The sequence below is a fragment of the Pyxicephalus adspersus genome, chromosome 10 (genome assembly GCF_032062135.1).
Source record: "Pyxicephalus adspersus chromosome 10, UCB_Pads_2.0, whole genome shotgun sequence".
NCBI classification, from domain to species: domain Eukaryota; kingdom Metazoa; phylum Chordata; class Amphibia; order Anura; family Pyxicephalidae; genus Pyxicephalus; species Pyxicephalus adspersus.
Window position 1 is genome coordinate 31,921,659 of NC_092867.1, and position 22,693 is coordinate 31,944,351.

General features: G+C 36.3%; 2 protein-coding genes across 27 annotated transcripts in view; both read right to left on the reverse strand.

Annotated features, from left to right (window-relative positions):
* The window catches only part of PDLIM1 (PDZ and LIM domain 1), a gene marked incomplete in the record, with an annotated part of 32,716 nt that extends 32,481 nt beyond the window's left edge, over nt 1-235 (reverse strand). Inside the window, 1 exon segment of the mRNA XM_072424763.1 lies at nt 22-235. Coding sequence (XP_072280864.1) covers nt 22-117 — 96 coding nt within the window.
* A 7,795-nt stretch (nt 236-8,030) lies between these two features.
* SORBS1 (sorbin and SH3 domain containing 1) overlaps nt 8,031-22,693 on the reverse strand; it is a 223,109-nt gene continuing 208,446 nt past the window's right edge. For 17 of the 26 annotated variants that reach the window (XM_072425107.1, XM_072425108.1, XM_072425114.1 and 14 more), the window contains 6 exons: nt 22,278-22,388; nt 20,159-20,254; nt 17,222-17,281; nt 16,601-16,791; nt 12,463-12,575; nt 8,031-11,550 (listed from right to left, as the gene is read on the reverse strand). In XM_072425107.1, the coding sequence (XP_072281208.1) occupies nt 11,483-11,550; nt 12,463-12,575; nt 16,601-16,791; nt 17,222-17,281; nt 20,159-20,254; nt 22,278-22,388 (639 nt within the window). In that variant the 3' untranslated portion in view covers nt 8,031-11,482. The remainder of the gene's footprint in view (nt 11,551-12,462; nt 12,576-16,600; nt 16,792-17,221; nt 17,282-20,158; nt 20,255-22,277; nt 22,389-22,693) is intronic. The other 9 variants (XM_072425134.1, XM_072425132.1, XM_072425115.1 and 6 more) reach the window with 7 other exon arrangements.

A 22,693-nucleotide genomic window follows, 5' to 3' on the forward strand; every position in this document is an offset into this window, starting at 1 on the left:
AACTACAGAGACATGACTTACCCTGGAAATAGTTAAAGGCTGTTCAAAGTCTTTTCCTCCTACAAGTCTGAATCCCCATGGTGCTGGTCCTTTGATAGTGATGCGTTTAGTGGCCATTGTGCAGAGAAAATGAAGTTTCCTTCAAGTGATTTCCTTTCCAGGCACAGGCTGTGTACAGCGGGAGCTTTTCCTGATCACTAATATCTCCAGCACATAGGGGAGTGGTGTATGACAGCAGCAACACCCATACAAAGAATATTCAAGCCCTGCACACATTCCCTCTCCTGGGCGCAAGCACGCCATCTATTGGACGGTGTGGTGTCACAGCCCCGCCCCCACTCTGACACAGCACTGTGCCCATGTATGGAAGAGCTGGGATCCCAAACATCAGGAATGTTTGCTCTGCATTCCTCCCAGCTCATACAGACTCTCACAATTCCCTGCACCTTGAAAGGATCACAGGGGCAATCCTTTGTGTTGGTGGTGGGGATGACCCATGGAATGGGAGGCTTCAAGGGACAAAAACTGCCCATCATTCACAGTAAAATAGGTCTATAGTATAGGGGATTATCAGAATTTATGTCAGGTTTTTCTCAGTGTTGCTAATTAAAAGGATATTAAACCTAAAAAATAAAAAATGCAAGCAGGATGGTTTTTTATTCCATGTCTCTACTGCAATAAAACAAACCTCCCTGCTTGATTGCAGTCTTTATTATACCATACACTGATGTGCGCATGCTTGGCATATCCAGCTGCCAGGAATTAATGAACTCCCATACACATGTGCAGAGTTACATTATTTCAGCCCAGACAATCATGATGGTAGAAGAAGCCAAACCCAGAAGGATGAAGATGCCAGAGACGAGTTTATTTTATTGCAGAGGAGACATAGCCTGTCCATTCTGCAATAGGAACGTTTCCTGATTGCCCATGTCAGTATAATAAAGATTGCATGTGATCTGAGTATACCTGGCTGCCAGGAATGTAGACGCACATGTGCAGGAATTACATTATTACAGCATGACCAATACTGAACCCAGAGGAGGACCAGGTGAAGGAAAGGTGAGTTTATTTTATTCCAGAAGAGACACCTCCTGTCCATTCTGCAATAATTATTATTATTAATAAACAGGATTTATATAGTAATGAACCTGCCTGCTCGCACTTTGTTCTGTTTTAAATGAAAACTCCAAATTTTGCATTTTCCATCTCTTGGTCAATGGTCACCAGGACACAGAGAGTAAATCTGCCAGGGACAAAGGCAGCAAGAAATATCTGGGATAAGGGGATGTAAAATTGAAGTTCCAATACGGATATTAAAATAAAAAAACATTAATGGTGCTGTGTCATTACCACGCGTGGCAGTGCAGTTACCATGGAGACGAGCTTCCTCAGGTAAGGGGCTTTATTTAAAAAAATTAGGGGGCCGGCAGTGAGCAGCTCAAGGTTTAGAGATTCTTTCCCACTTCCTATGCTGCTGAAGTTGTCAGAAGGATAGGAAGTGAAGAGCAATTTCCTGCAATAAGAACTAACAGAGGTTGTAGGCGTCCCCAAAATAGGAAGTCAGAGGAAATCTTTCAAACTGAGCCACAGACATGACCAAGGTTCTGCCCCTTACCCGTCTCTGGAGCTCCACATTCTTGAAGCCTTCAGGGTGGTTAGAAGTAGGAATGAGGTTTGGAGCCACCATGAATTTGAGGCAGACATGTTTAGGGTTCATGGCTGTGGAGACACCTGGAGACAAATGCTTTGTAACCATAGTGCTCTGACTTTGGTCACCTGATATAAAAGGGCCAATCATGAAGGTTTGTTATGTGTGGGCCCTCTCCCTATAAAAGGGTGAAATCCCTGTAGAAGCCATTTGTCAGTGAGTCAATATTATAGAACATTACTATACACTGCAGGGAGGGGGCTACAAATTTATGTGTACACCCCCATGTTTACTTTTCAGAGACAGAACAATTCTTTTATTGTGTGTCAAAAAACTATTGGTATTGTTTAGCTGACACCCACCCCCTCTACACTTCTTTTTTGTTGTCTGTTTTCTTTTCTATTTTAGTTTATGTTTATCAATATTTTATTTTTAGAAAAGAAAATGTTTGGGGGTATGTTTTTTGTTTTGGGGGGGAATTTTAAATACTTTTGCTATTTTTTTTTCATCCTAGGTCAGCAGTGTACATTAGGTGCTGACACACAAAGCTGCCTTTTGTTTGCAGCATGTCACCACAACTGTACAGAGAAGTATTGTGTATAAAAAGGCACCACAAACCCATTCCCATTATTGACACAGCTGCCAATAAATTAGGACCTTCCTCTGTTTAAGTAAAGACTGCCTGGATGTATATCGTATCTATTGATATCAGCCACACCTGATACAATCATACAGATAACAGGTGACAATTACTGAACACCTGAGCTGTATACTCATTCTGGGTCAGTGGTTCTGATCATATTAAAGGCCCAGGATCTGAACACTGACCAGACAACTAGTATATTATACAACCAGGACAGGAATGGCGGATCAAATAATCTTTCAATGACAGGTGCACTTTGAGAATGTCAGATTGGCCTAAAGTGACAGAGACAGAGGTAGGTAGTAGAGAGCAAGCAGGTTCTGTGGAACAAAGCAGTGATCTCTAAAGAGTCAGGGCAGCTATTTCTAAATGTCCATGCTATACAGGCACATCATACTCAGGTGGTAGATAAGTAAGCTGGCAGATGGCCTCTTCTTCCCCCTCCCAGGTGAGAGCACCAAGTTGTCAGCATCTGCTGCTAATACACCCTCTATTTATTTCTGATCCCATCTAATGATCAGTGTGCCTCTCTCTAATCCACTGATTTCTAAAACGAGAGGCAGAAATGGCAGTGGCTGCCTCCGCTTCACTTTTTTTAGGTTTTAAAACCACGGAGGCAGTGCCTGGACACTGTCAGGTTAGAGAAACATATTGACTACTAAGTGTCCATGCTGGATCACTGGCCTCAGCTCCTTAATTGCCCTCCTACCCTTATTCTGTTGATTACAAATCTGAAATATGGTATGCTAGAAAGCAGTGCTGCAGACAATGTCTGAAAAAATTAAATGGTTTCAGATCACAACATACAGCTCCAATGCATGTTTAAATGTGCATTAAAAAGGCTGTTTATAATGTGTTATCCTTGAAGTTGCATTAAATGGACCTCCAAAAATTTCTTCTGCGGCAGTTCGGTTTTGACAATAATCTATTAGAACTGAAAAGTAGACATGCCAAAAGAATGATTTTACTGGGGATTCAGCTTACTAGTATTTTTTTACAGAGTGTGTTAATAGAACCTAAAGGCAGCCCCAATCATCCTTATTTTCTAAAAGTTGGGCAAGAAAACATGGTGAACTTACACACATACAGAGTATATAGTTATAATATCCACTAGGGGCGCTATTCTACTGTGCTAGCCAGCATTCTTCGAATTTTATGCGTAATGTTTCTTTTCTGGTCAGTCAAGAGTACAATAATTTTAAATATCTTTCAAAATAATGTTTTTTGAATCTATGAAAATGTATTTAGAAAATTTTGGCTACATTTTGCTGCGTTCTAAAAAGTCTAATGAAGTCTTGGTAAAGAAAAAGCAATAATTGTTATGAATCCAATAGGCCTTTTAAACATATTTAAACATAATGGTTATTCTCACTTGTAACGTGTTATCCAAATGGAATCCTAGTACAGGACCAAGTAGCAGCTAAAAGGACAAATGTGCCTTGACAGCTGCAATAGGCAACAGCTTGGAGGGCCAAAGGAATTATCAGGAAGCTTGGTAGATTTTCTCCAATTTATGAACTTTGGATATCGAGTCAGATATGATTTTCTATTACTGCCTAAAAAATGAATGATCTTTTCCTTGAATGAATCCTATTCCAGACAATACTCTGTGTATGGAACTTCACAGAATTATCTCCACCCTTGTTATTGGTTTATTGCTTTCCCCAGGAGCCTGTACAGAACATGCCTCAAATCAGACATTTCCTGTAGCAAATGCACACTTTTAAAGGTACTGGGAGTTCATGACTAATGGAGTGGCAGGAGCTTTCCTTATTCTTCAGTGATGAAAGACAGAAAACTTCTGTTTTGCCACTATGTGAAACAGAATTCTGCTGATTTGCTGCTATGTGAAACAGCATTCTTTTTTTCTAAGTTTATATAAAAATAATAATAATAGAACATTACTATTCTTTGTGCATTTCACAGGGGCCAGGTTTTTTTTGTTTCTAAATAGTTCATACATTTCATGTGCAGAATTTAAGTCAGTATTCTATTTTCTTGTTCTGTTGATGGGTGTAACATAATTATGGTGAAGGCTCTTCTCTCCTGACCTTCACTCTTGCACAGTTCTTCAGGTTTCACGCCTGTACTGAAGTTGATTTCATGGCACACAATTAGTTTTACACAATGTGCATTAAAAGCTGCAGTTAGTCCATCAAAGCTGTCCAGCTTTCCTGGATGACAGATATACACAATAATCCATCCCTTTTATGCCCAGCTATCCGGCCTCTAACCCACCCATATCACTGGATTGGATTTCAGTCTTGTTGACCTGTTCCACCAGCCGTGATCTACCTGCTTTGATAAGACTTCTAAGACCAGTGATATCACTGGATCTTCATCAGGTAAGTAAAGAAAATGGTAAAACGTTTTAGTAACTTTATTTTAACAAGGTGGAAAAGGAGGACTAATGGAAGGCAAAATGTTAGCAGATTTAACTTTAGCTTTCAAGGAACTCTTTTAAGGCCAGTTGCCTGACTTTAATCTGACCATCTGGGTTCAATACATCACAAGTTAGAGACCTGAAGTTGGAATAGAGCAAGTAAAGTCAGAATTTGTGTCCTGCATACATCTTCTTGATCAGTGTCGCAAAGTCGTTCAGTAATTGTAGAAAAATGTCCTTTTAGGAAAAGTCAGCAATGGCAACAACCCATAGTTTTCTGTCATCATTTTGGTAGAAATGCTTTGGAAGCATACAGATTCAGCTCTGGAATTAAAAGAATCATGGTTGAGGTATAGATTCTCTTTTCCTAACCTTGTAATGGTACACTAATGTACAGTTAAAAGATAGAAAATAACACTTTGTCTCCTTAGAATTTTAATTATATATAGTTATTATTTAATTATATTATTTAATTTAGAAATATTGTTGTAATATATACATATGTAAATTAGATATACATAGAGGTCTGTTAAAAGCTATTGATCATTTTATTTTGAAGATAACTTGGTAAAATTTTAGATTGTTTCCTTTCAGATATTTATTACGATTGTAAAAGTTGGAATGAAAATTTGATTCTGCATCAACTGTATTTTTTTCCACATTAACTGGAACAAGTTGCTTCACTTTCATACACTATCGTTTTTTCCAGATGGCCACAAAATGTGCTAGAAAAAAGATGTTCCATTGAGATAACTCTATAGCAATATATAACAAAAGATGCAAATGCAAAACAAATATTTTTGCTCTGCTTCCCAAGGCTTTGAAACAGCTGTAATGCCATAAACAGTGAACTATATAGACACAGCAGATAATGTGTTTATAATGCACCACTAATGGTACCAGAATAATGTTTATTAGTGAAATAACAAAAATGTGAAACATCTGCTGCCTGTATCATTTGCAGTGGATAAGTTGGTATCATCAACTAGTTGTATATAGTATTTCCTGGGACTCCATTACTCTTTATCTGGTCGAGGTTCTCCTATACAGCTTTTTTTCAAAGGATGCAGACAGGAAGTAACTTAAAACTGCTCTTCAAGATAGAGCAGAAAATGAAACTCTGGGTTTACTGCTGCCAGGTGCTTGCCAACAGGCAGGCTCTTAAAGAATTATGCAATGCGTGTACACATTGAAACCAGTTTTCTATTACAAGCCTTATTGTAGAAGACTGTTTAACACCAGGTCACAAATACTAGAAGTCCTTTCACTATATGAAGAAAAAAAACATATTAAAAGAAGATGAGGTGCAGTATTTATCCCCCCTTATCATACCACACACACCAATATTTGCTCCTCTTCACAAAGACATTGACCATGTGAAAAGAAGAAGAGCAACTACTGAAACATTGTTTCATACTAGATATATTCCTTAAAACTGTGAGATTAAACAACAGTGGTCCCCTTGTTAAACTGTATATAAAAGAACTACAAAGACCAATCACTATGCTGACTTTATGAACCCAATGTATGTTAGAAAAGCACGGAAGACTACTTGTTATAACTGATGACAGATGCTAATCACCTGGACTCCTGACAGTACTGATGTAAACTTCCCTATTTGCTTTCCATGCATTATGTATTTAAATAACTGAAACATACCCTAGGTATACATTTACCTTACTAAACTATCTTGTAGATCTGCATAATTTCATTTATATTTAGCCTCAAATTTAGAACATTTCTTCCAGTGCATGAAGAGTTAGCATGATAAAACTAAATATTGTGAAGACCTGTCTATATCCTGTAATGTAGATTATATAAGGGAACAAATATTTTCAATAAAAGAGGAGTTTGTATATTTGAGGAGAAGATTAAGGGATACATGAAAGTTATGAACTGATAAAGCTATGATGGTTGAAAACCTGGAGACAAGCAATCAAAGGGCAATGTTTTATAAAGAAATAATAATCTGGCATGTCAAGCCACCTATACTAATCAATCTGATAAGTTATTATGCAAACTGAGTTAAAAACGCATATTAAATGTTTCTATAGTGCACCTTAATGCATAAAAAAATACCCAAAATAAACAACCGCATTGTGGTTTCCTGCAGTTCAGTGTGTTGTCCACTATTGTAGTAGGGGGTTGGGGTGTCATTGCCATGTAACATAATTGACAATTTGTGCTTTAACATGTGTAAGGGACACAAAGGACCCCTATTTGTGAAGCGGTAATAGGTTTAAGTAGAGCTTTGGATCAAATCGTACTTAGTGAAAGGCTAAATTTGATGGATCTTTGTTTCTTTTGAAACTTATTATTGTATTTGCTGAATAAAGAAACAGGAAAAACTGGTAAGTCCAGCCATGTCATCATCCCTCTGGATACTTAGAGATTTAACAGCATGAGAGGTAATCAGCTGGTCAAAATCTGCTTTTCCCGCCTAAATACTGAACTCCAGGCTAAATACACCAATTTATTACACACATGTAAACTGTTTTATTCACCACTAATTATTATCAATGTCCAATTAGTCCTCAGATTTACTCATTGTTCTGATAGGAAATTACCTGATTATTTCTGGAGGTATGTAATATTTACACGTCTTATCCTGCCCCTGGTACCTGAACAGTGAACGTAGAAGCAGTCTCTCTCACCAGCACATAAACCCTGCAAATCAAGCGACTGTCTCCTTGCACTACTTCTCATTCTCCCAGTTGGAACTTATCTGTATAAAGAATTGCAAGAAGGTGATACAAAGTAAAATTCAGGAATGTATCCTACTTGTAATCACAATACATGTAATGGTATATTTAATATTACAGATCTGCAAAAATTAAGTGTTTGTAAATGTATTTTTTTTTGTTTTAGAAAAAGAAAGGAAGAGTAGGGTCCATCAAATTTGTATTGCTGTGTCCCTGATGTCAAGATTCTTTCCTTTTATTGTGCTAAAGATAGAGGAAATTCAACATTTTGGGTTGTCATTGGACCAATAGGGTACAGGACCTGTTCTGGGGACAACTCTCCAAGACAAAAATTGTATTGTAATAGAACTTTTCTCTCATTTCCTGTTGTGTCTTTAAGAAAGAAAGTAAATAAGGATCACTGTATGGGGTGTACACAGCAAATATAACATTAAAGGGGGTTGACTCTTGCTCTACTGTCTACAAAACAACAAAGTCTGGACATACACCTTATCAGAAGAGATCAATTTAAAGTTCTTTAGTATGATCCAGGAATATTATTGCCAGGGCCATGGAGTCCCCTATTATTCACAAAAAATGTTTTTCCTCCTTTTTTTTTTTTTTTTTTTTTTTTTAAAAAACACAGAAAAGAAATAAAAAAAGAAACAACACTTATTGAATGCTTCCTTTTATTATGATTCAAAATATAATGCACTGCAATAAGAAAACAACACAACATAACTATATTAAAGTGAGGAGAAAAGTGGTCATCCATTATTGTTGTATGTGTGCTTGACTAAATAGTCAAATAGACAACACCTAATGAATTTGTTAGTGTACTTCCCAGTTCTTAACATAGTTCTAAATACTGTGTCATGAATGCATCTGCTGGGTTAAATTAGTTATAAACAAGACATATGTTATTCATTTGTAGGTGGACAGTGTGATTCTGTTAACTGTGACATAGATATCTTGTGCTAAACACTTCCTGTGAAGTTATATTGAAACTCCTTCATTTAAATTATGCTAAAAAAAACAAAGAAACCTCTTTCCATTTCTCCAAACCTTTTTTTTTCCTTTTTCAGTCAATTCACTTAAATTATTTTTTTTCTCTATACAAGGCAACATACATGTTCTTTACAAAGTCAAATGTACATATTTACAGTCAATAACCTCTTAGAAATCTTTTGTTGAATGTACTTGTGTACAGTTCATGGCAAATAAAAATAGTCTTTAGTAATAGGAACACAGGTAATATATATAGAGATTTTTATGTATATTTATCAAAACATATTGCTAGTCATGCTATCACAGCTGTAATTAATAAATTGGTAAAAAAAGCGCCAGCAAAAAAATAGTCATCTTACATTATTAAATATATCTTATGACAAAAGAACATTCTGTATAATTTTTTTTATAACTGCAAGATGCAAACTTACAGTATTTTTATAAATTTTTATATGTGTGTACAGTATGTGGTAGTCTTGTGAAAGCAGGCTTGAAGAGAGGTTAACATTTGTCTTCATCTGGACTTAGTAGAAGCAGTAAGGTATGTCAGATCCCTGACTTAAGAGGAGTTTTCAGTAAATTGTAAAGAACGTCCAATAAAAAAGTAATTCTAGAATTAACCGCGTGGTTTCTTCGAGCAATAGAAATACCTGAATGTCTCCCGATGAGGACGTCACTGTATGGATATGATCTGCAGTGTCCTTATTATTCCATATACATGAGTGCAAGCTACCCCTGTCGGTACTCTACCGGCTGGTCCTCTTATGTTTGTGTGTATATGGTTAAACCCAGGAAAGGTACAGGAGAACCAACCCAAATGTACTGAGAAACATCAAGTGGCCCTTAATGGGTAAAGGTATAAAAGCAGGAAAACATGCATTATATATATAGGTATATCCTAGGTTTGTATTGATCATCCATTTAATTTTACTAAGATTTCACATTAAACTGGAAAACCCCTTTAAAGTCGGAATAACACACCTTTTCTTGAAACATAGACAAAGTTAAAGCATACCTGGTACTTACACAGAGGAGAAGCCATTTTGCAAGAATTATAACGGGTTTTTACTGATACCCTAAATTGGCAAAATCATGCCAACGTCCAAAGAAAAACATCAAACCTTATCTCACAAAAACTTATTCCCTTCACTGCCCTCTACATTTTGACAACTCTATCTAGCTACATACAGTGTTTTACTTTCCTATCATATTACATCTTATAATAGTCAACTGAGTATATAAAAGTCACAGAAATCTCCAAAGACTGCTGTCTGGCTTATAACACTCACCTCCCTGTTCTAATTTGAGTTGAATAAAATGACAAACGTCCATCCATATCTTTTCTCAACAAGGGACCTGTAGAGTCCTTCCAGAAGATGAAGAGATTCCTTAAGCTTTACATCACCAATGTAAGGGCCATTTCCCCCATTGACTCCAATTGAATTGGTTTAGCAACGGTTCCAAGTAAAAAGATTGAGAAAAGTTGCTATATATCCTTGAAAGCCACTGAACCTGTTAATACAGTGCCAGCCTTAAGCCCTAAAGGTCACCATCACTAGGCTCTTATTTAAAAAAAGTGACACGCAAAGGCCATAAAACAGTAATCCAGGGAGACCATATAGGGTTCACTTTTAGGACAGTCCTTAAATAATGAGTATTAAAGCATGATTGAATGCTAAGGAATACTGCACAAAAGCTGCTGTACATATTCATATAAAGTTCAGGATGGTACTAAAAACCACAAATAAAATATGTCCATTGTTCTATACTTTGCCATGAGAAGCTGCTTTCCATTGACCCAAGTCTGTTATACTTAGTATTATTTCAGAGTATTCAGTACACATGGCATAAAACCAGATTGCAAGGGTACATTGGAATGCATGTTTTGACCAGAATTGTGTAAGATTTATGTATGCTTGTGTTAGTAAAACAACCTAATTGGCTATATTCACCATCTTTTTATGGGCATTTTATAACCCATACCTTTGCACCAAATTATATCAATTTATATAGTAAAATGTTTCAAAATTCCATTTACAAAATATGATATACACCCAATTTAAATTATTAAAATCTTGTTTCTGTATCATATGCTATCTTCAGTATAACCTCACTAAGACATTCAACTGAAAAGATACAGCAGCAAAGAAAGCAATGGCTTTCTTCCATACCTGCATCACAATATACTTCTAGGCATGTAGAAATGACTGGTGCACATATGCCTACACGATTATGCAATGGTGAGATCATTTCATACATTAAGGCCTGTGATATGAATGTCAAGGCTAATCTCAAGCAAAACATTCCAAAAGGATTTTATAAACTGAGGTCCAAAATCATGCTGTTATTTTGTAAAGTGGTTATTTAAGAGCTTTAAAATGTGACAATAAAACATTGAAATATTTTATAACCTAATGTGACCTTCACCACACTTTTTATGGTAACATTTTTCCACTGAAGGCTGCCCAGAACTTTACAGTTCTGCCTTCTAAGACAGTAAGTCTCCCTCTTGGAAAAACTTTTGACCCCCAGTTGTACATAGTTGTGACTATTATGGACATTGGAGACAAAGTAAATATAAAGATTCTACATCATTGTATTCCTCATGCAGCAACAGGCAGTGGCTTAGGTACCAGAAAGTAAGGTGAGCAGATTGCTGTCTATGGAGGTCAATGTCTGAAGACAATTTTTACCTTGCCTCATGGTAGCAATGGACCTAAGGTGACCAAGCATTGATTTCCTCAACTCCACAGGATCAGACAATATGACTTTCCATCTATAATTCATTTAATATACTATCATCCCACTAAATGGCTTCTCTGTATGCAGGAGGCAGGTACACTTTAAAACATATGTGTTAAAAAGGAAAAAAATCCTCATTAAAAAAAACAAAAAACATTAAGGCAACTTAGTAATAAAAGATTGACCAGAGGGAATAACTCTTCATTGTCTCATATTAGAAATATAGAGTTGAACACAGTACTGACACATGTAAACCTTTTTGTGTAGAACCTTAATGAATACATTCAGCAAATGCCTTCACATAGCATAATACCATAAGCCAGTTTCTTTATAAGTATAGCTTAATAATTCTGTAGCTGCGTGCTGTATCGTCTTCAGTAATACAATGGCTTGACATAATTGCCAGGGAACGTGCCAAACAATTTTGTTCTTCTCGATGTACCTGTTACAAAATAAAAGTGAAATAGGCAAAGCAAAATTAAAATGGCAAAAAAGCAAGGGTAAACTCCAAGCAAACAGCTATTATGCACATACTGTATGAGGATTATCTGATCCCCCGAAACATTGGTCATTCTGTCCAGCCACCTTTTGATAATCAATATCCTTTTACTTCCGGTTCCAGAGACACAACACAGAAGAGGTCTCACCAAAGTGAGGAAATGTCTCTGCTCATATAGTTGTCACTGGAAACCAGAAGATTTCCCTTTATCTCTTATTCCTGGGACAACAATTGTTCTGAATTTCCTATAGGTTTTTATACCAGGGACAATGGTCACTAGGATAAGCAACAATAGTGAGTCCCAGTGTAGACACAGTAAACAATTAAATCCCTGGGATCTAACATTTCTAACCAAAATTAAAAAAGTTTTGGCTTTACTCACACCTTTAAAATTTTACAGAAATACACATCTACAGTAAATGTTTTGATTTCCGTGGATATAGGGCTATTATATTTCGAAACAAAAGAAAAGATATAACAGGAAGAAAATGAAAAATACATCCAATATGATTTGTTTTACAAGTACCTATCCCTTAATGTGCTCTAACTCCGTTTCTAAGCTGTGTATAGACCAGTTCACAAATGGAAATTTAAAAATAAGACATAAAAGCAGGAGCAATGCAGATTGGCCTGAACAATGTTTTAGTTTAATAGGGATCACTACTGGGTAATAAAAGAACGCTATAATTTCATGTAATAAATGCTAATCCTTATAAATGTTGTGTAAGATCATAGCTCACAATGTCCCCCATTAAAAACAAAACAAAATTAAGTAAAAACTAAAACTAAAAAAAGAAAACATCTGTCTGGTTTACTAAAAACCTGTGTAGTATGGAGTTCAGTGAATGGTCTTACCTACAAACCACCCATCATCACATTTCTCCATGACATCAACAATGTCTCCTTCTCTGAGCTCCAACTCGTCATCATTTTGTGGTAAGTAGCTGTATAAAGCCTGAAAGCCAAACCTGAAAAGTAAAACAAAACTTGTCAGGCTATGAATACTAGAACATTAGAATAGAAATATCAAATAAGTAAGTAAAACTATTTACAGATACCAGACAGCAGATGTTAAGACAAATGCTGACTGCTGAAATTTTTTTCTGATGAAGGATCTTTCTATACAGATACATCTCTGGTTAACCAAGTATGTACTGTATGTTTATAAGGAGAGGTTGGAGACCAAAGAAATACCCCCAGCGTCAATTTATCAAGGGTAACACCAAAAAGAATGGACCAAGAGTCAGACAGGGGACCTCTTAAAAAGTCATGGGGAGCCCAGAGACTAATTTCTCAACCTTATTGTAAATAGACAGATGAAATGATGATTCTCTTGGGTTTGTGGGTACCCTTGGATATCAGACAACATACTGCTTTAATTTAAAGCAAAATACTAATCCCTTCTTGGCATTTCATTAACTCTTTATAAAAACTGATTAGAATCAACTTTACTGGTGATTGGTCACATAGGGCAAATAATTAGCCCATTAAAACTTTATTTAAAAGGCAAATAATATGCTCCTGTCAGACTTGCTTTTATATTGCCCTGAAATATTCTGCCTGTGTATTAGAATAAATTCTACACGTTCCATAAGTACATGGAATACATAAATATTGAAACATTTATATGTTATGAGAATGTTTGCTTCAACAATTAATTTAGAACGCAGGTTGATTCTCAATAAATAATATCAACGCCGACCTCTTCTCCCTGTATCTGGGACATAGATAAGGGATGGGCACCAATAAGGAGCATCAGGAAGTAAACCGTGAAGATGAGGAGTGATAAGCCAGGCACAAATTGACCCTTCTTCATGCACTTTTACAATTATGTATGCACTTTAAATGGTTTACCCATTTCAGTCCCACTATTTATTTTTCTTTACAAGTGTATGATTAAACTTAAAATATATTTAATGTGCTAAATTTTCACGAAGCCAGGAAAAAGCTTGGATAATAAACATCCCGTTTCCCGTTGTCATATGCCAAATTGCAAAACTATGTTATTCTATGTTATCATTTTTTTATGAAATGACCTTGAACTGAGTAAAACATCTACCAACCCCTTCCTTACCCTAATACCAACATAAGATTTATATTCTGACCATATTAACCTGTAAATGAGGGGAACATAGAAGGCCAGCAAGGCGAAAGAATATAGGTCATCACTGAAAAACAGCTTTACGCACAAAAACATTCAGGCCAAATAAACCATTACTATATAAATAAACTATATAAATAAATGTTGCAATAAGCTAAAAAATATGTTTAACAAAACCTCACATTTAATTTTTTAGAAAATTAGCCAGAGCTGGAGAAGAAAAGCTTTACCCAGGCCAGCACCTAGTGGCTCAGAAGTTAGCTCTCTGGCCTTTGCAGCGATAGGTCCTAGGTTTAAATTTTAGCCAGGACACCATCTGCATGGAGTTTGCAGCGTGTTTGTGTGGGTTTCCTCCAGGTACTCGGGTTTCCTTCCACTTTCCTAAAACGTGCAATTAGCTTAATTGGCTTCCTCCCCAAATTGGCCCTAGACTGTGTTAATGTCATATGTCATATGGTAGATACGATATGGTATGGTAGATTGTGAGCCCCTTTGAGGAACAGCTAGTGATATAGCAAATATGATATATAGACTTTGTAATGCACTGCGTAATATGTCGGTGCTATATAAATACTGGATAATAATAAAAAAAAGTACCTATGCTCCAAAGAGGTCTGCCCTTGCTGTGCCTGGAACTCCCGCAACCGACAAAGTTTGTTTCTTAGAAAACTACCAGAGCTGGAGTAGAAAAGCTCCACTATGTCTCCATCCAAAGCTGATTGGATAGCTCGGGAACTAACTCAGCAGGGGGTGTCAGAGCTTTGCAGAAAGACCACCGCTTTCACACAGAAAGTAAGGGCCTTTCTCTACAGCATACCACCAAGGGACAGGCTTTTCTACAGTAAAATGTAAGACTTTGCACAGCTTTTGTTCAGCTACACCTGGAATATATTTAGCTTAGGGTTCAGTTGAATTTTAACCCAGATACTAATGCAGTAAACACCTGGACTTTGCTGGATTTAAAAATAAGATTTATCTTAATCTAAACTCTTTGTAATCCCTTGCAAAATTCGCACACACCTACTGAGTATACAGGATCAATGGGAGGGGCACTTCCTTAAGAATGTATGGCAACTTTCGCTCTCTGCTTCCTGGAATCACCTATTATGTCGGCAAGCTTGAATCTGCCGGGTGGCTGTCAAAGATTTTGGAGTAATTGTTTCTTCAGATCTCTTTTTGTATGTGCCTTAGGGGGGGTGCACTCTAGGATCACCACATTACAGACAAAGGGAAATGGGCTAGAATGGTGACGTAAACACTGAGTAATGAATTAAAGTGCTGACCGTTAGGAATTTGCTCCTTAGATGAACCCCAGTATTGAATATTCTATTCTGACTGTGTCTACCTTTTACTGAACATGGTGCTGTCATTCTTTAAATCATAGATAAACTGATTTTTTTTTTTATCCTGCAGATCTGTGCTGCACATATTAAATAACACAGATGTAACCAGTGCATGGCCACTACAAGCAGCTGGCTGAGAATTTCATGTTTGAGCTCTGACATAACAGTAAAGGGTAGCTGTTTTATAAAGACTTGATCCTGCATTCCCTCGGGGCAGCTGCATGAATATCTGACATTTCCAGGCATTCTCCCCTCTAATCTCCCCAGTTCAGTGACACGCATTCCTCTTCTGCTTATATAGCTAATGGAAAATTTGAGGCAGCACAGGAAGCTAAGAAAAGGTATGACATAATGATTGGTTGAAGAGGTATTTCCTACACCATAAAAACAGTATGTCAAAGGTCATATTGTCCCGGTTGACGTCATGCCTTTTGTTGATGTGGAAAATGAGATATCCGACAATTGGTGTACATGATAAACTTGCCCGGAAAAACAATCAAGGATTTCATTGAAATACGAGAATTCCCTCAGGCAGTTTTACTTTAATCTACTAAGTGTGTGGTCAAGGCCAAGGGATGCAATTACATCTTAAAGCATTTGTTAGCATGAATTTACACCTTCGGATTCATAAGCCATACAAGCTAGATGAATATTGGAGAAATCACATGTGCTTAATCTCGGCTCTGTGATTGGTACAACCTTCTTCTGCTTAATTTAATACAGAAGGCAAAGTTAAGTGCTAGTTCTTTAAATATATTTATTTGAATAAAAGATTGTCTTTACATAAAAAAAAGCTTTAGTTCCTCACATTTTTATGCAATATTTTTGTTCAACCCACTGAATTAAAACTGAAAGTCTGCAGTTCAACTGCATCGGAGTTGTTTCATTTAAAATGAATTGTGGTAATGTACAGAATCAAAATTAGAAAAAAAGTTGTCTCTGTCCAAATATTTATGGACCTAACTGTATTTAAGCACATGTATAGGAAAAGTTTATATTTATTTTTATATATTTTTATGTTGCATATTAGAATCACAAGCACTACATAGCAATAATCTGTATACTGTTTATGTCATGGGTTTGTGATTATTAGAATTTTATTATTAGATTAGCATTATTATTTCATGCATATTATTGAGAGTTGGCATGTGTCTAAAGTATTTGTTGCGGTCTGTGACCTTCATTCCCTTCATTTTTTTGTTGCAGAGACTCCAGAAGACAGAGCGCAATTTAAAACCTTCCCCACGCTACTCAATATATTGAGCCTCATTGCCATTGTGGTTTTATTCAGACAAATCCTATATTTTACCAACCTTTGGACCAACAGGGTACAGCCAACAGTCCAAAAAAGTCTTAAGCTTTAAACAACAAAATATTCATTGAAAAATCATATAACACGACCCCCCCCCACCCCCAAAGTCAATGAATACCCAACTATGCCAGGACTGAGCAACCATGGAGTATTCTGTGCTAAGACATTTAGATTAGCAACATCTGAAATACCAGTATTGGAATCAATAAGTAGAAAGTGAATGTATTGACCACTTACATGTCCTGTGGCGTCTGACTCCTCTCTATGCTTTCTCTTCTCTGCTGTGCTTGAGGTTGCTGGGAAATGATTAAACATTGTTTATTGTCATAGGAAGACACTTTGTGTCGATAGTCAAAAGGGTGAGAGATAGTACTGCAGTAACGGACTGATTTCTCTGCAATGCTTATTATCTCATTGCAGACCGCTTCCTGCGGACAGTCAACAATAGAAAGAGACAGGAATAGATGGAGACATTCCAGAGTGCATCAAAAAAGTCCAGTACACAAGAGAAGTGGAGTTCCCATTAAATCCATGGAGTGAAGTGTAGGAGAGTTCCAAGGGTAAGCATGGAAAAGACAGGCAAGACATAGAAGAAGGTAAAATTTAGTACAGATATACAAAACAGGCAGCAGTGCAGAGCCTGATGCGGTTAGCATGTTGCTGTTAGACAATGCTCTTGTTCTAGCAAAGAAATGTCGGTGAGCTTGGCCCCGTCATGCATAAGGTTAGGATTCAAAATGCAGGCGTAGCAAGAGAGAGAACATCATTTTTACCAAGAAACAAAAAGACACACGTGTTAACACAGACAGACGTCAAACCAGGGCACCGGTGATCTGTCTATATTCAACAGTCTCTTACCACATAGCTCTTTTCAGACTCTGTGAGCTCTGGTCCTGTGCTCAGTATATGCTGGGGCTGCTGTGATCATCAAGCACATTATAAGGGACACATTTAGCAATGGTTATTGGGTTACAGGGAGACACATATAGGCAGACAACACTTTGAATCTCAGACATTATATATATAGTTATGTAAATTCCAGCCCAGTAGCGGTTGAAAGGAGAATGAACCTTCCAAATTTTGAATGGACCCCGATTAACCACATTCAGTGATGGCCGAATATCACTTTTGGCCCAAGTTTCATCCTTAACTCCCTAACCTGGTGATTTCTGGTAGCTTCTTAGGATGAAGTAGATTTTCCATTGTACTTTTGTAGACTATTTGTATATTGCATCAGCAATTACATTACCATCTCTAATTTCATCTAACCACCTGTGCCAATATTACAGTGGCCACCATCTAAATATTATTCCCAGCTTAGCTGGAGGGTTCTCTAGACACATCCAACACTATAAAGATTGATATGGACATCTGATATATGCTCCAGGCTCCTTTACCTATATGCTGCATTAATGTATATACTGCAGCAGTTTTAACAGCTGTGTATTTAAAATACCATTCTCCAATAAATGCATTGAAATCCTAAATGAGGGGCAAACACCGAGACTTCTCTCCATTTCACAAAATTTCATCTCCTGCTTCCAATATAAAATCTAGGGAAATCACATCCATTTTCTAAAGCTAGGTAGCTTTCAATAGGAAATTAAATGGTTCTGGTAGTGCATGGACAATGATACTTAACATTTTTTCTTAAAATACACATGAACCTGTAAATTATACATTTTATTCTGACTATGGGAATAAAAAAAGAGGTCTTTACTTTAAGATACCATTGCCTTCCAGGAGGACCTCCTTATGTAATACAAAAATGATGATAATATTAAATACTAAAATTTTGATCACAGTTTGTTTCAGTTATATTCAAGGCAATATGAAAGTTTTACTAAACTTTGTCATGATAACTGGCAAAAAGTAGGTAATATTAAAGATTAATAGTAAAGCTTCAGATAGTGACTGCCCACCACAATGATAAACATCTCAGTAGTCACTGGGTCAAAAAATGATGTGAAATATACCTATTTGGGTCTGCAGTCAGCACCACAACCCTGGCACAATGTTATGCACCCTATTGAAAACTAAGGATAAACTTTTGACAAGAGTTCCAATGTAAGCAATATTTAAAATGGAAAGCAACTCAAAACTAGTAGGGGCTTTCATCCCACCAACAAAATGTGTTTTCAAGTAATGTATTGGTGCACTGGACTGACATCCATTCTTAATGGCATCCAAAGTTCCATGTGTTTTACTATGCAAGACAACACATGGGAACAGCAACATGCCATAATAGGAATTTACCTTAAATAAGAAAAACATCTAGATCTAATGAACTATTGATTTTTATTGGTTTATTGTTCATAATAAATGTAAGCCAATAATAATCTAGCCATACACTATACAATATTTTACAAAAATATCAAAAATCAATCAAATCTCTGGGATTTTTAAATAATATTTTCTATCATTTTAATTATGCCAAATGCTGATCCAAAATTTATTTTGTAAGGTGATTTTTTTCATTGGTTAATCATGGTATTAAAACTGAAACCACTTTTAGTGTTTCAATCAATCATGTATTTAAAATCACATAGTGTATGCCTACTTGATTTTTATTGCTGTAGTTTTTATAAAGCAGTCAGAACATCACTATAAACTGCTTCCTTACTATAGTAACAAATAAAGGATCTCATGTCCTCTAGCTGAAGACAACTTGGATACTTTTTGCTCTTCATTTCAGTAAATATACTAGGAAGGCATACTAGTGTTCAGCATAGGGATTACTAAAGTGTATGAGGATACATATGTCATGGTGGTTTTATCATTATATTACCGGTAATCAAATTTATATTGTTAAAATGGATTTTCTGCACTATATATGTACAGAATGCATGTGGATAAGCCTATTCCATTTTATAGTAACTGAACCTTACTCATATCTACTGCACCCAATCAGGATCCAGCAATGCAGTTGACAATAAAAGCTAGAGAGAGAGACTGAAGAACGGCTTTACTACTCCAATCTGTACTAGAACAGTGACAACGCTCTATAACTGCTCAGATCTAAAATCTTTATATATAGTATCATATAAACATGTGAACAACAACAAATAAATATAACTGCAGAGATATTCAATACAGAGATCATACATTGCGTAATAAGACAATGAAATGGAAATATGTATAAAAAATAAAATGAATGTAATGCTTATTGAATAAGTCATGGTGTGGTGGCTCTATATCTAAAATATACCATTTTCACCTAAAAAGTGCAAATATAGCAGTGGTGGTCCTTGCAAACATCCACTTGTATGGGCTATTGGAACATTGGCCCTTATGTACCTAACATCTATATTTTTTTGTCATCAGTCGTTTTTCCATTTTACTTATTTTTCACACTATAGCACACTAGTTCTTAAGGGTATTTCTAATGCAAAAACTTGAGAAAATGTAAAAGTGCATACAAATGGTTCTACCGAGTATGGAGCAACATTGGTATTCACTTAAATTATGTTTATTTGTGGTCTTCCAAGTCATTTTCAGCCCTGGTTTATTAAAACATTATTGTAACTATGGCAATACCTGAAGTTTTATATTACTTGGGCAGAGCTATTGCTCAATTTTTGTAGTCATGTTTTTAAAAAAATACACACCTAATGAAATATGGAATTAAATTTATATGCATTTTGAGATTTAGGTTTCATATTTGAATAGTAGAAATATACATGGGCTATTTTTTCTGAGAATAATTAATAGACTCTATAGTAAAGGGATAGCAGAAGGATCTTTTGGGAGATTTCTATAGAGATAGTGAAACAAAAGTAATATATATGGGCTTACCACAACAGAATTTGATTTCAGAGTATTAACCGGGGAGTCTGTGAGCATTACTGGACTTTTAGATGTCAGTGTTTGTTCACCATCAGATCTGCAAGGCTAATGAGATGATGTAAAAGAACAAAAACAAAATGAGAATGGAATGAGGAATGAATACACAATAAACAGATGACAATATCACTGAGCACGTTCCAGAAGCCATGCTGGGTTTTCACATAAGTAGTGAGTATGCCTTTATTTATTAAAATCTCACTGTATATCTTTCATGCAAGAAAACCACAAACAATAACTGAGATTCTTTACTTCATTGGTCACTTATATTATGGAGAAAACAGCATTATATTAATAAGGTAAGATACAAACTGAACAAAGCATTAGCTATCAACCAATCAGAACCCAACTTTTCTTGGTCTGACTACAATAAACTATTGAATTCTGATATGGTATTGGTTCTGGTATATATTTTAATATTTTAGTATTTAGTATTGTATTGTTCATAGTGGGTTTTTAACACATTACCACTTACACCACAGCAATCACGAAAAAGAATTGCTATAAGCCACCATTTACTGTAAATGGTTATCTATGTTGCTCTTATACATCATACAAAAATAAATATGTGATATACCATTAGTCATAAATCTATTTAAAAGTGAAAAGGTATACACAGTTCCTTTAATTCTCTAAGCTTGATGGGGGTCATATATTCCTTGAATTATGGGCATGCCCAGCAAAAATGGACATATAATAGTTGTGCATGGCCAGCTGATTTTAGTTGCATCTTGACAAACAGCATTTTAACTATGTTCAGTAATGGTCTAATAAGGTATGACCTCCCCAGATAAAAGCATTTAGCCTTAGAGAAAATATCAACAAAAAGAAGACAAATGAGGTGAACCTGGAATGTGGGGACAGTTATCCAAAGAAAATATTATTCTTAAAGGGAAATCAGAGATTTAAATGCATCATATTCCTATGTCACGTAGACTAGTCAACTTTTTTAGGGGATATACATGCAGTTCAAATGGTTGCAAAGATCCTATAAAGGTCTTTGCACATAACCAGTCTATTGGTTTCACAAACATATGTTTATTATAATGTGCCAACCGAAACATATGAAGGCAAACCTGGGTCCACAAATCTGGTTTACCCTAAATGAGATCTGCACAATCCCTGCATGCAACTGCATTGCATTGCATGCTGTAAGGATCCCTAGCAAGGTTAAGCACAATTGTGTTGTACGCAAGTGGAGCAGGGATATCTTCCAATGGCGACACCAGTTCTAAGAAAACAATTGCAGTCAATTTGAGTGTTTTCCCTATCTTCCTGTTGCATCTATGAGACATGAAGTGGGGAGAAATCTACCCAACGGGGCACGGATAATGAAAAATAAACAGGGGCTCATTTGACTATGTTTTGGTGTTACACTAACAATAGTAGCTAGAATCAACTCCTAGCTTCTAATGCCATTTTAAGCGTCCAGTACCAAAAATACCCCAAAGCAGTGGTGATCTGTACCTCCCACAAGGATATATTGAAGGCTCTGCTCTATTCCATACCTGGATTCTTCAATTTTTTGATTATTTTTTACTAATCATTCAAGGTAAACTGACATCATTATTTGGCTTTGTAATGGCTGTGGCACTTGAAGAAACTGTGAATTCTTGTAGGAGGTTCTTAAGAATTTGGTCTTTAATAAGCCAAGGAACAACTGACCGCACAATATTTATTATTCAATAGTGTCACGAATGTTAAAAGTTATCTGATTAGTTTCTATTATTCCCTGCAGTTCATCAATACATTTTATCACGGAGACCTCTTTCAGAAGTGTTTTTTGAGGTTACAAGGCATGCCATATCTTGCTACAGTATACAATGCACAGTATTACTCATAAAACACAGGTATAATTATTCTGACATAGACACTCTCTAATCATTTCTAATGATGATCTTTCTGCTTAGAAACTTAGAAATCAATGCTTTGCTGTTCTTGCAAGGCCGTACATGCCCATTCATAATGCGTGGCAGTCAGTGTCAGGGAGTGCATGCAGATTGATAGCAGGGATTTATACAAGATGCAGAACACAAGCTGATTTGAGCCAAAACATCCAGTGACTAGTTACCTGTGACACACTGACCCTGCCTCTAACTCTGGGAGGTGGTTGTTTTGTGACAGGACAAGAGGACAATGCAGAAGGAAAGACAGACGAAGAGAGTGGGATTGTGTCTGTGATCTTCAAAGAAGAGAAAGCTTATCAGGCAGAGTTGGTAGGAGAGAAGATTAGTATAATTTTTGTTGTTACAACATGCACATGTACAGCACATTCCTCCACACACAGCACAACGTCAGCATCATTATAAAGTGAAAGATATTACTTTAATATTATTGGGCTCAAGATGACTACCTGCACTGAGTGCCGAATGAGTAAACTGTAAGTAATTCATACAAATGCCTCATTCACACAATGTCCCGGATTTAATAAAGCTCTCCAAAGCTGGTGAAAATACATTGTCATCAGTGAAGCTGGGTAATCCAGCA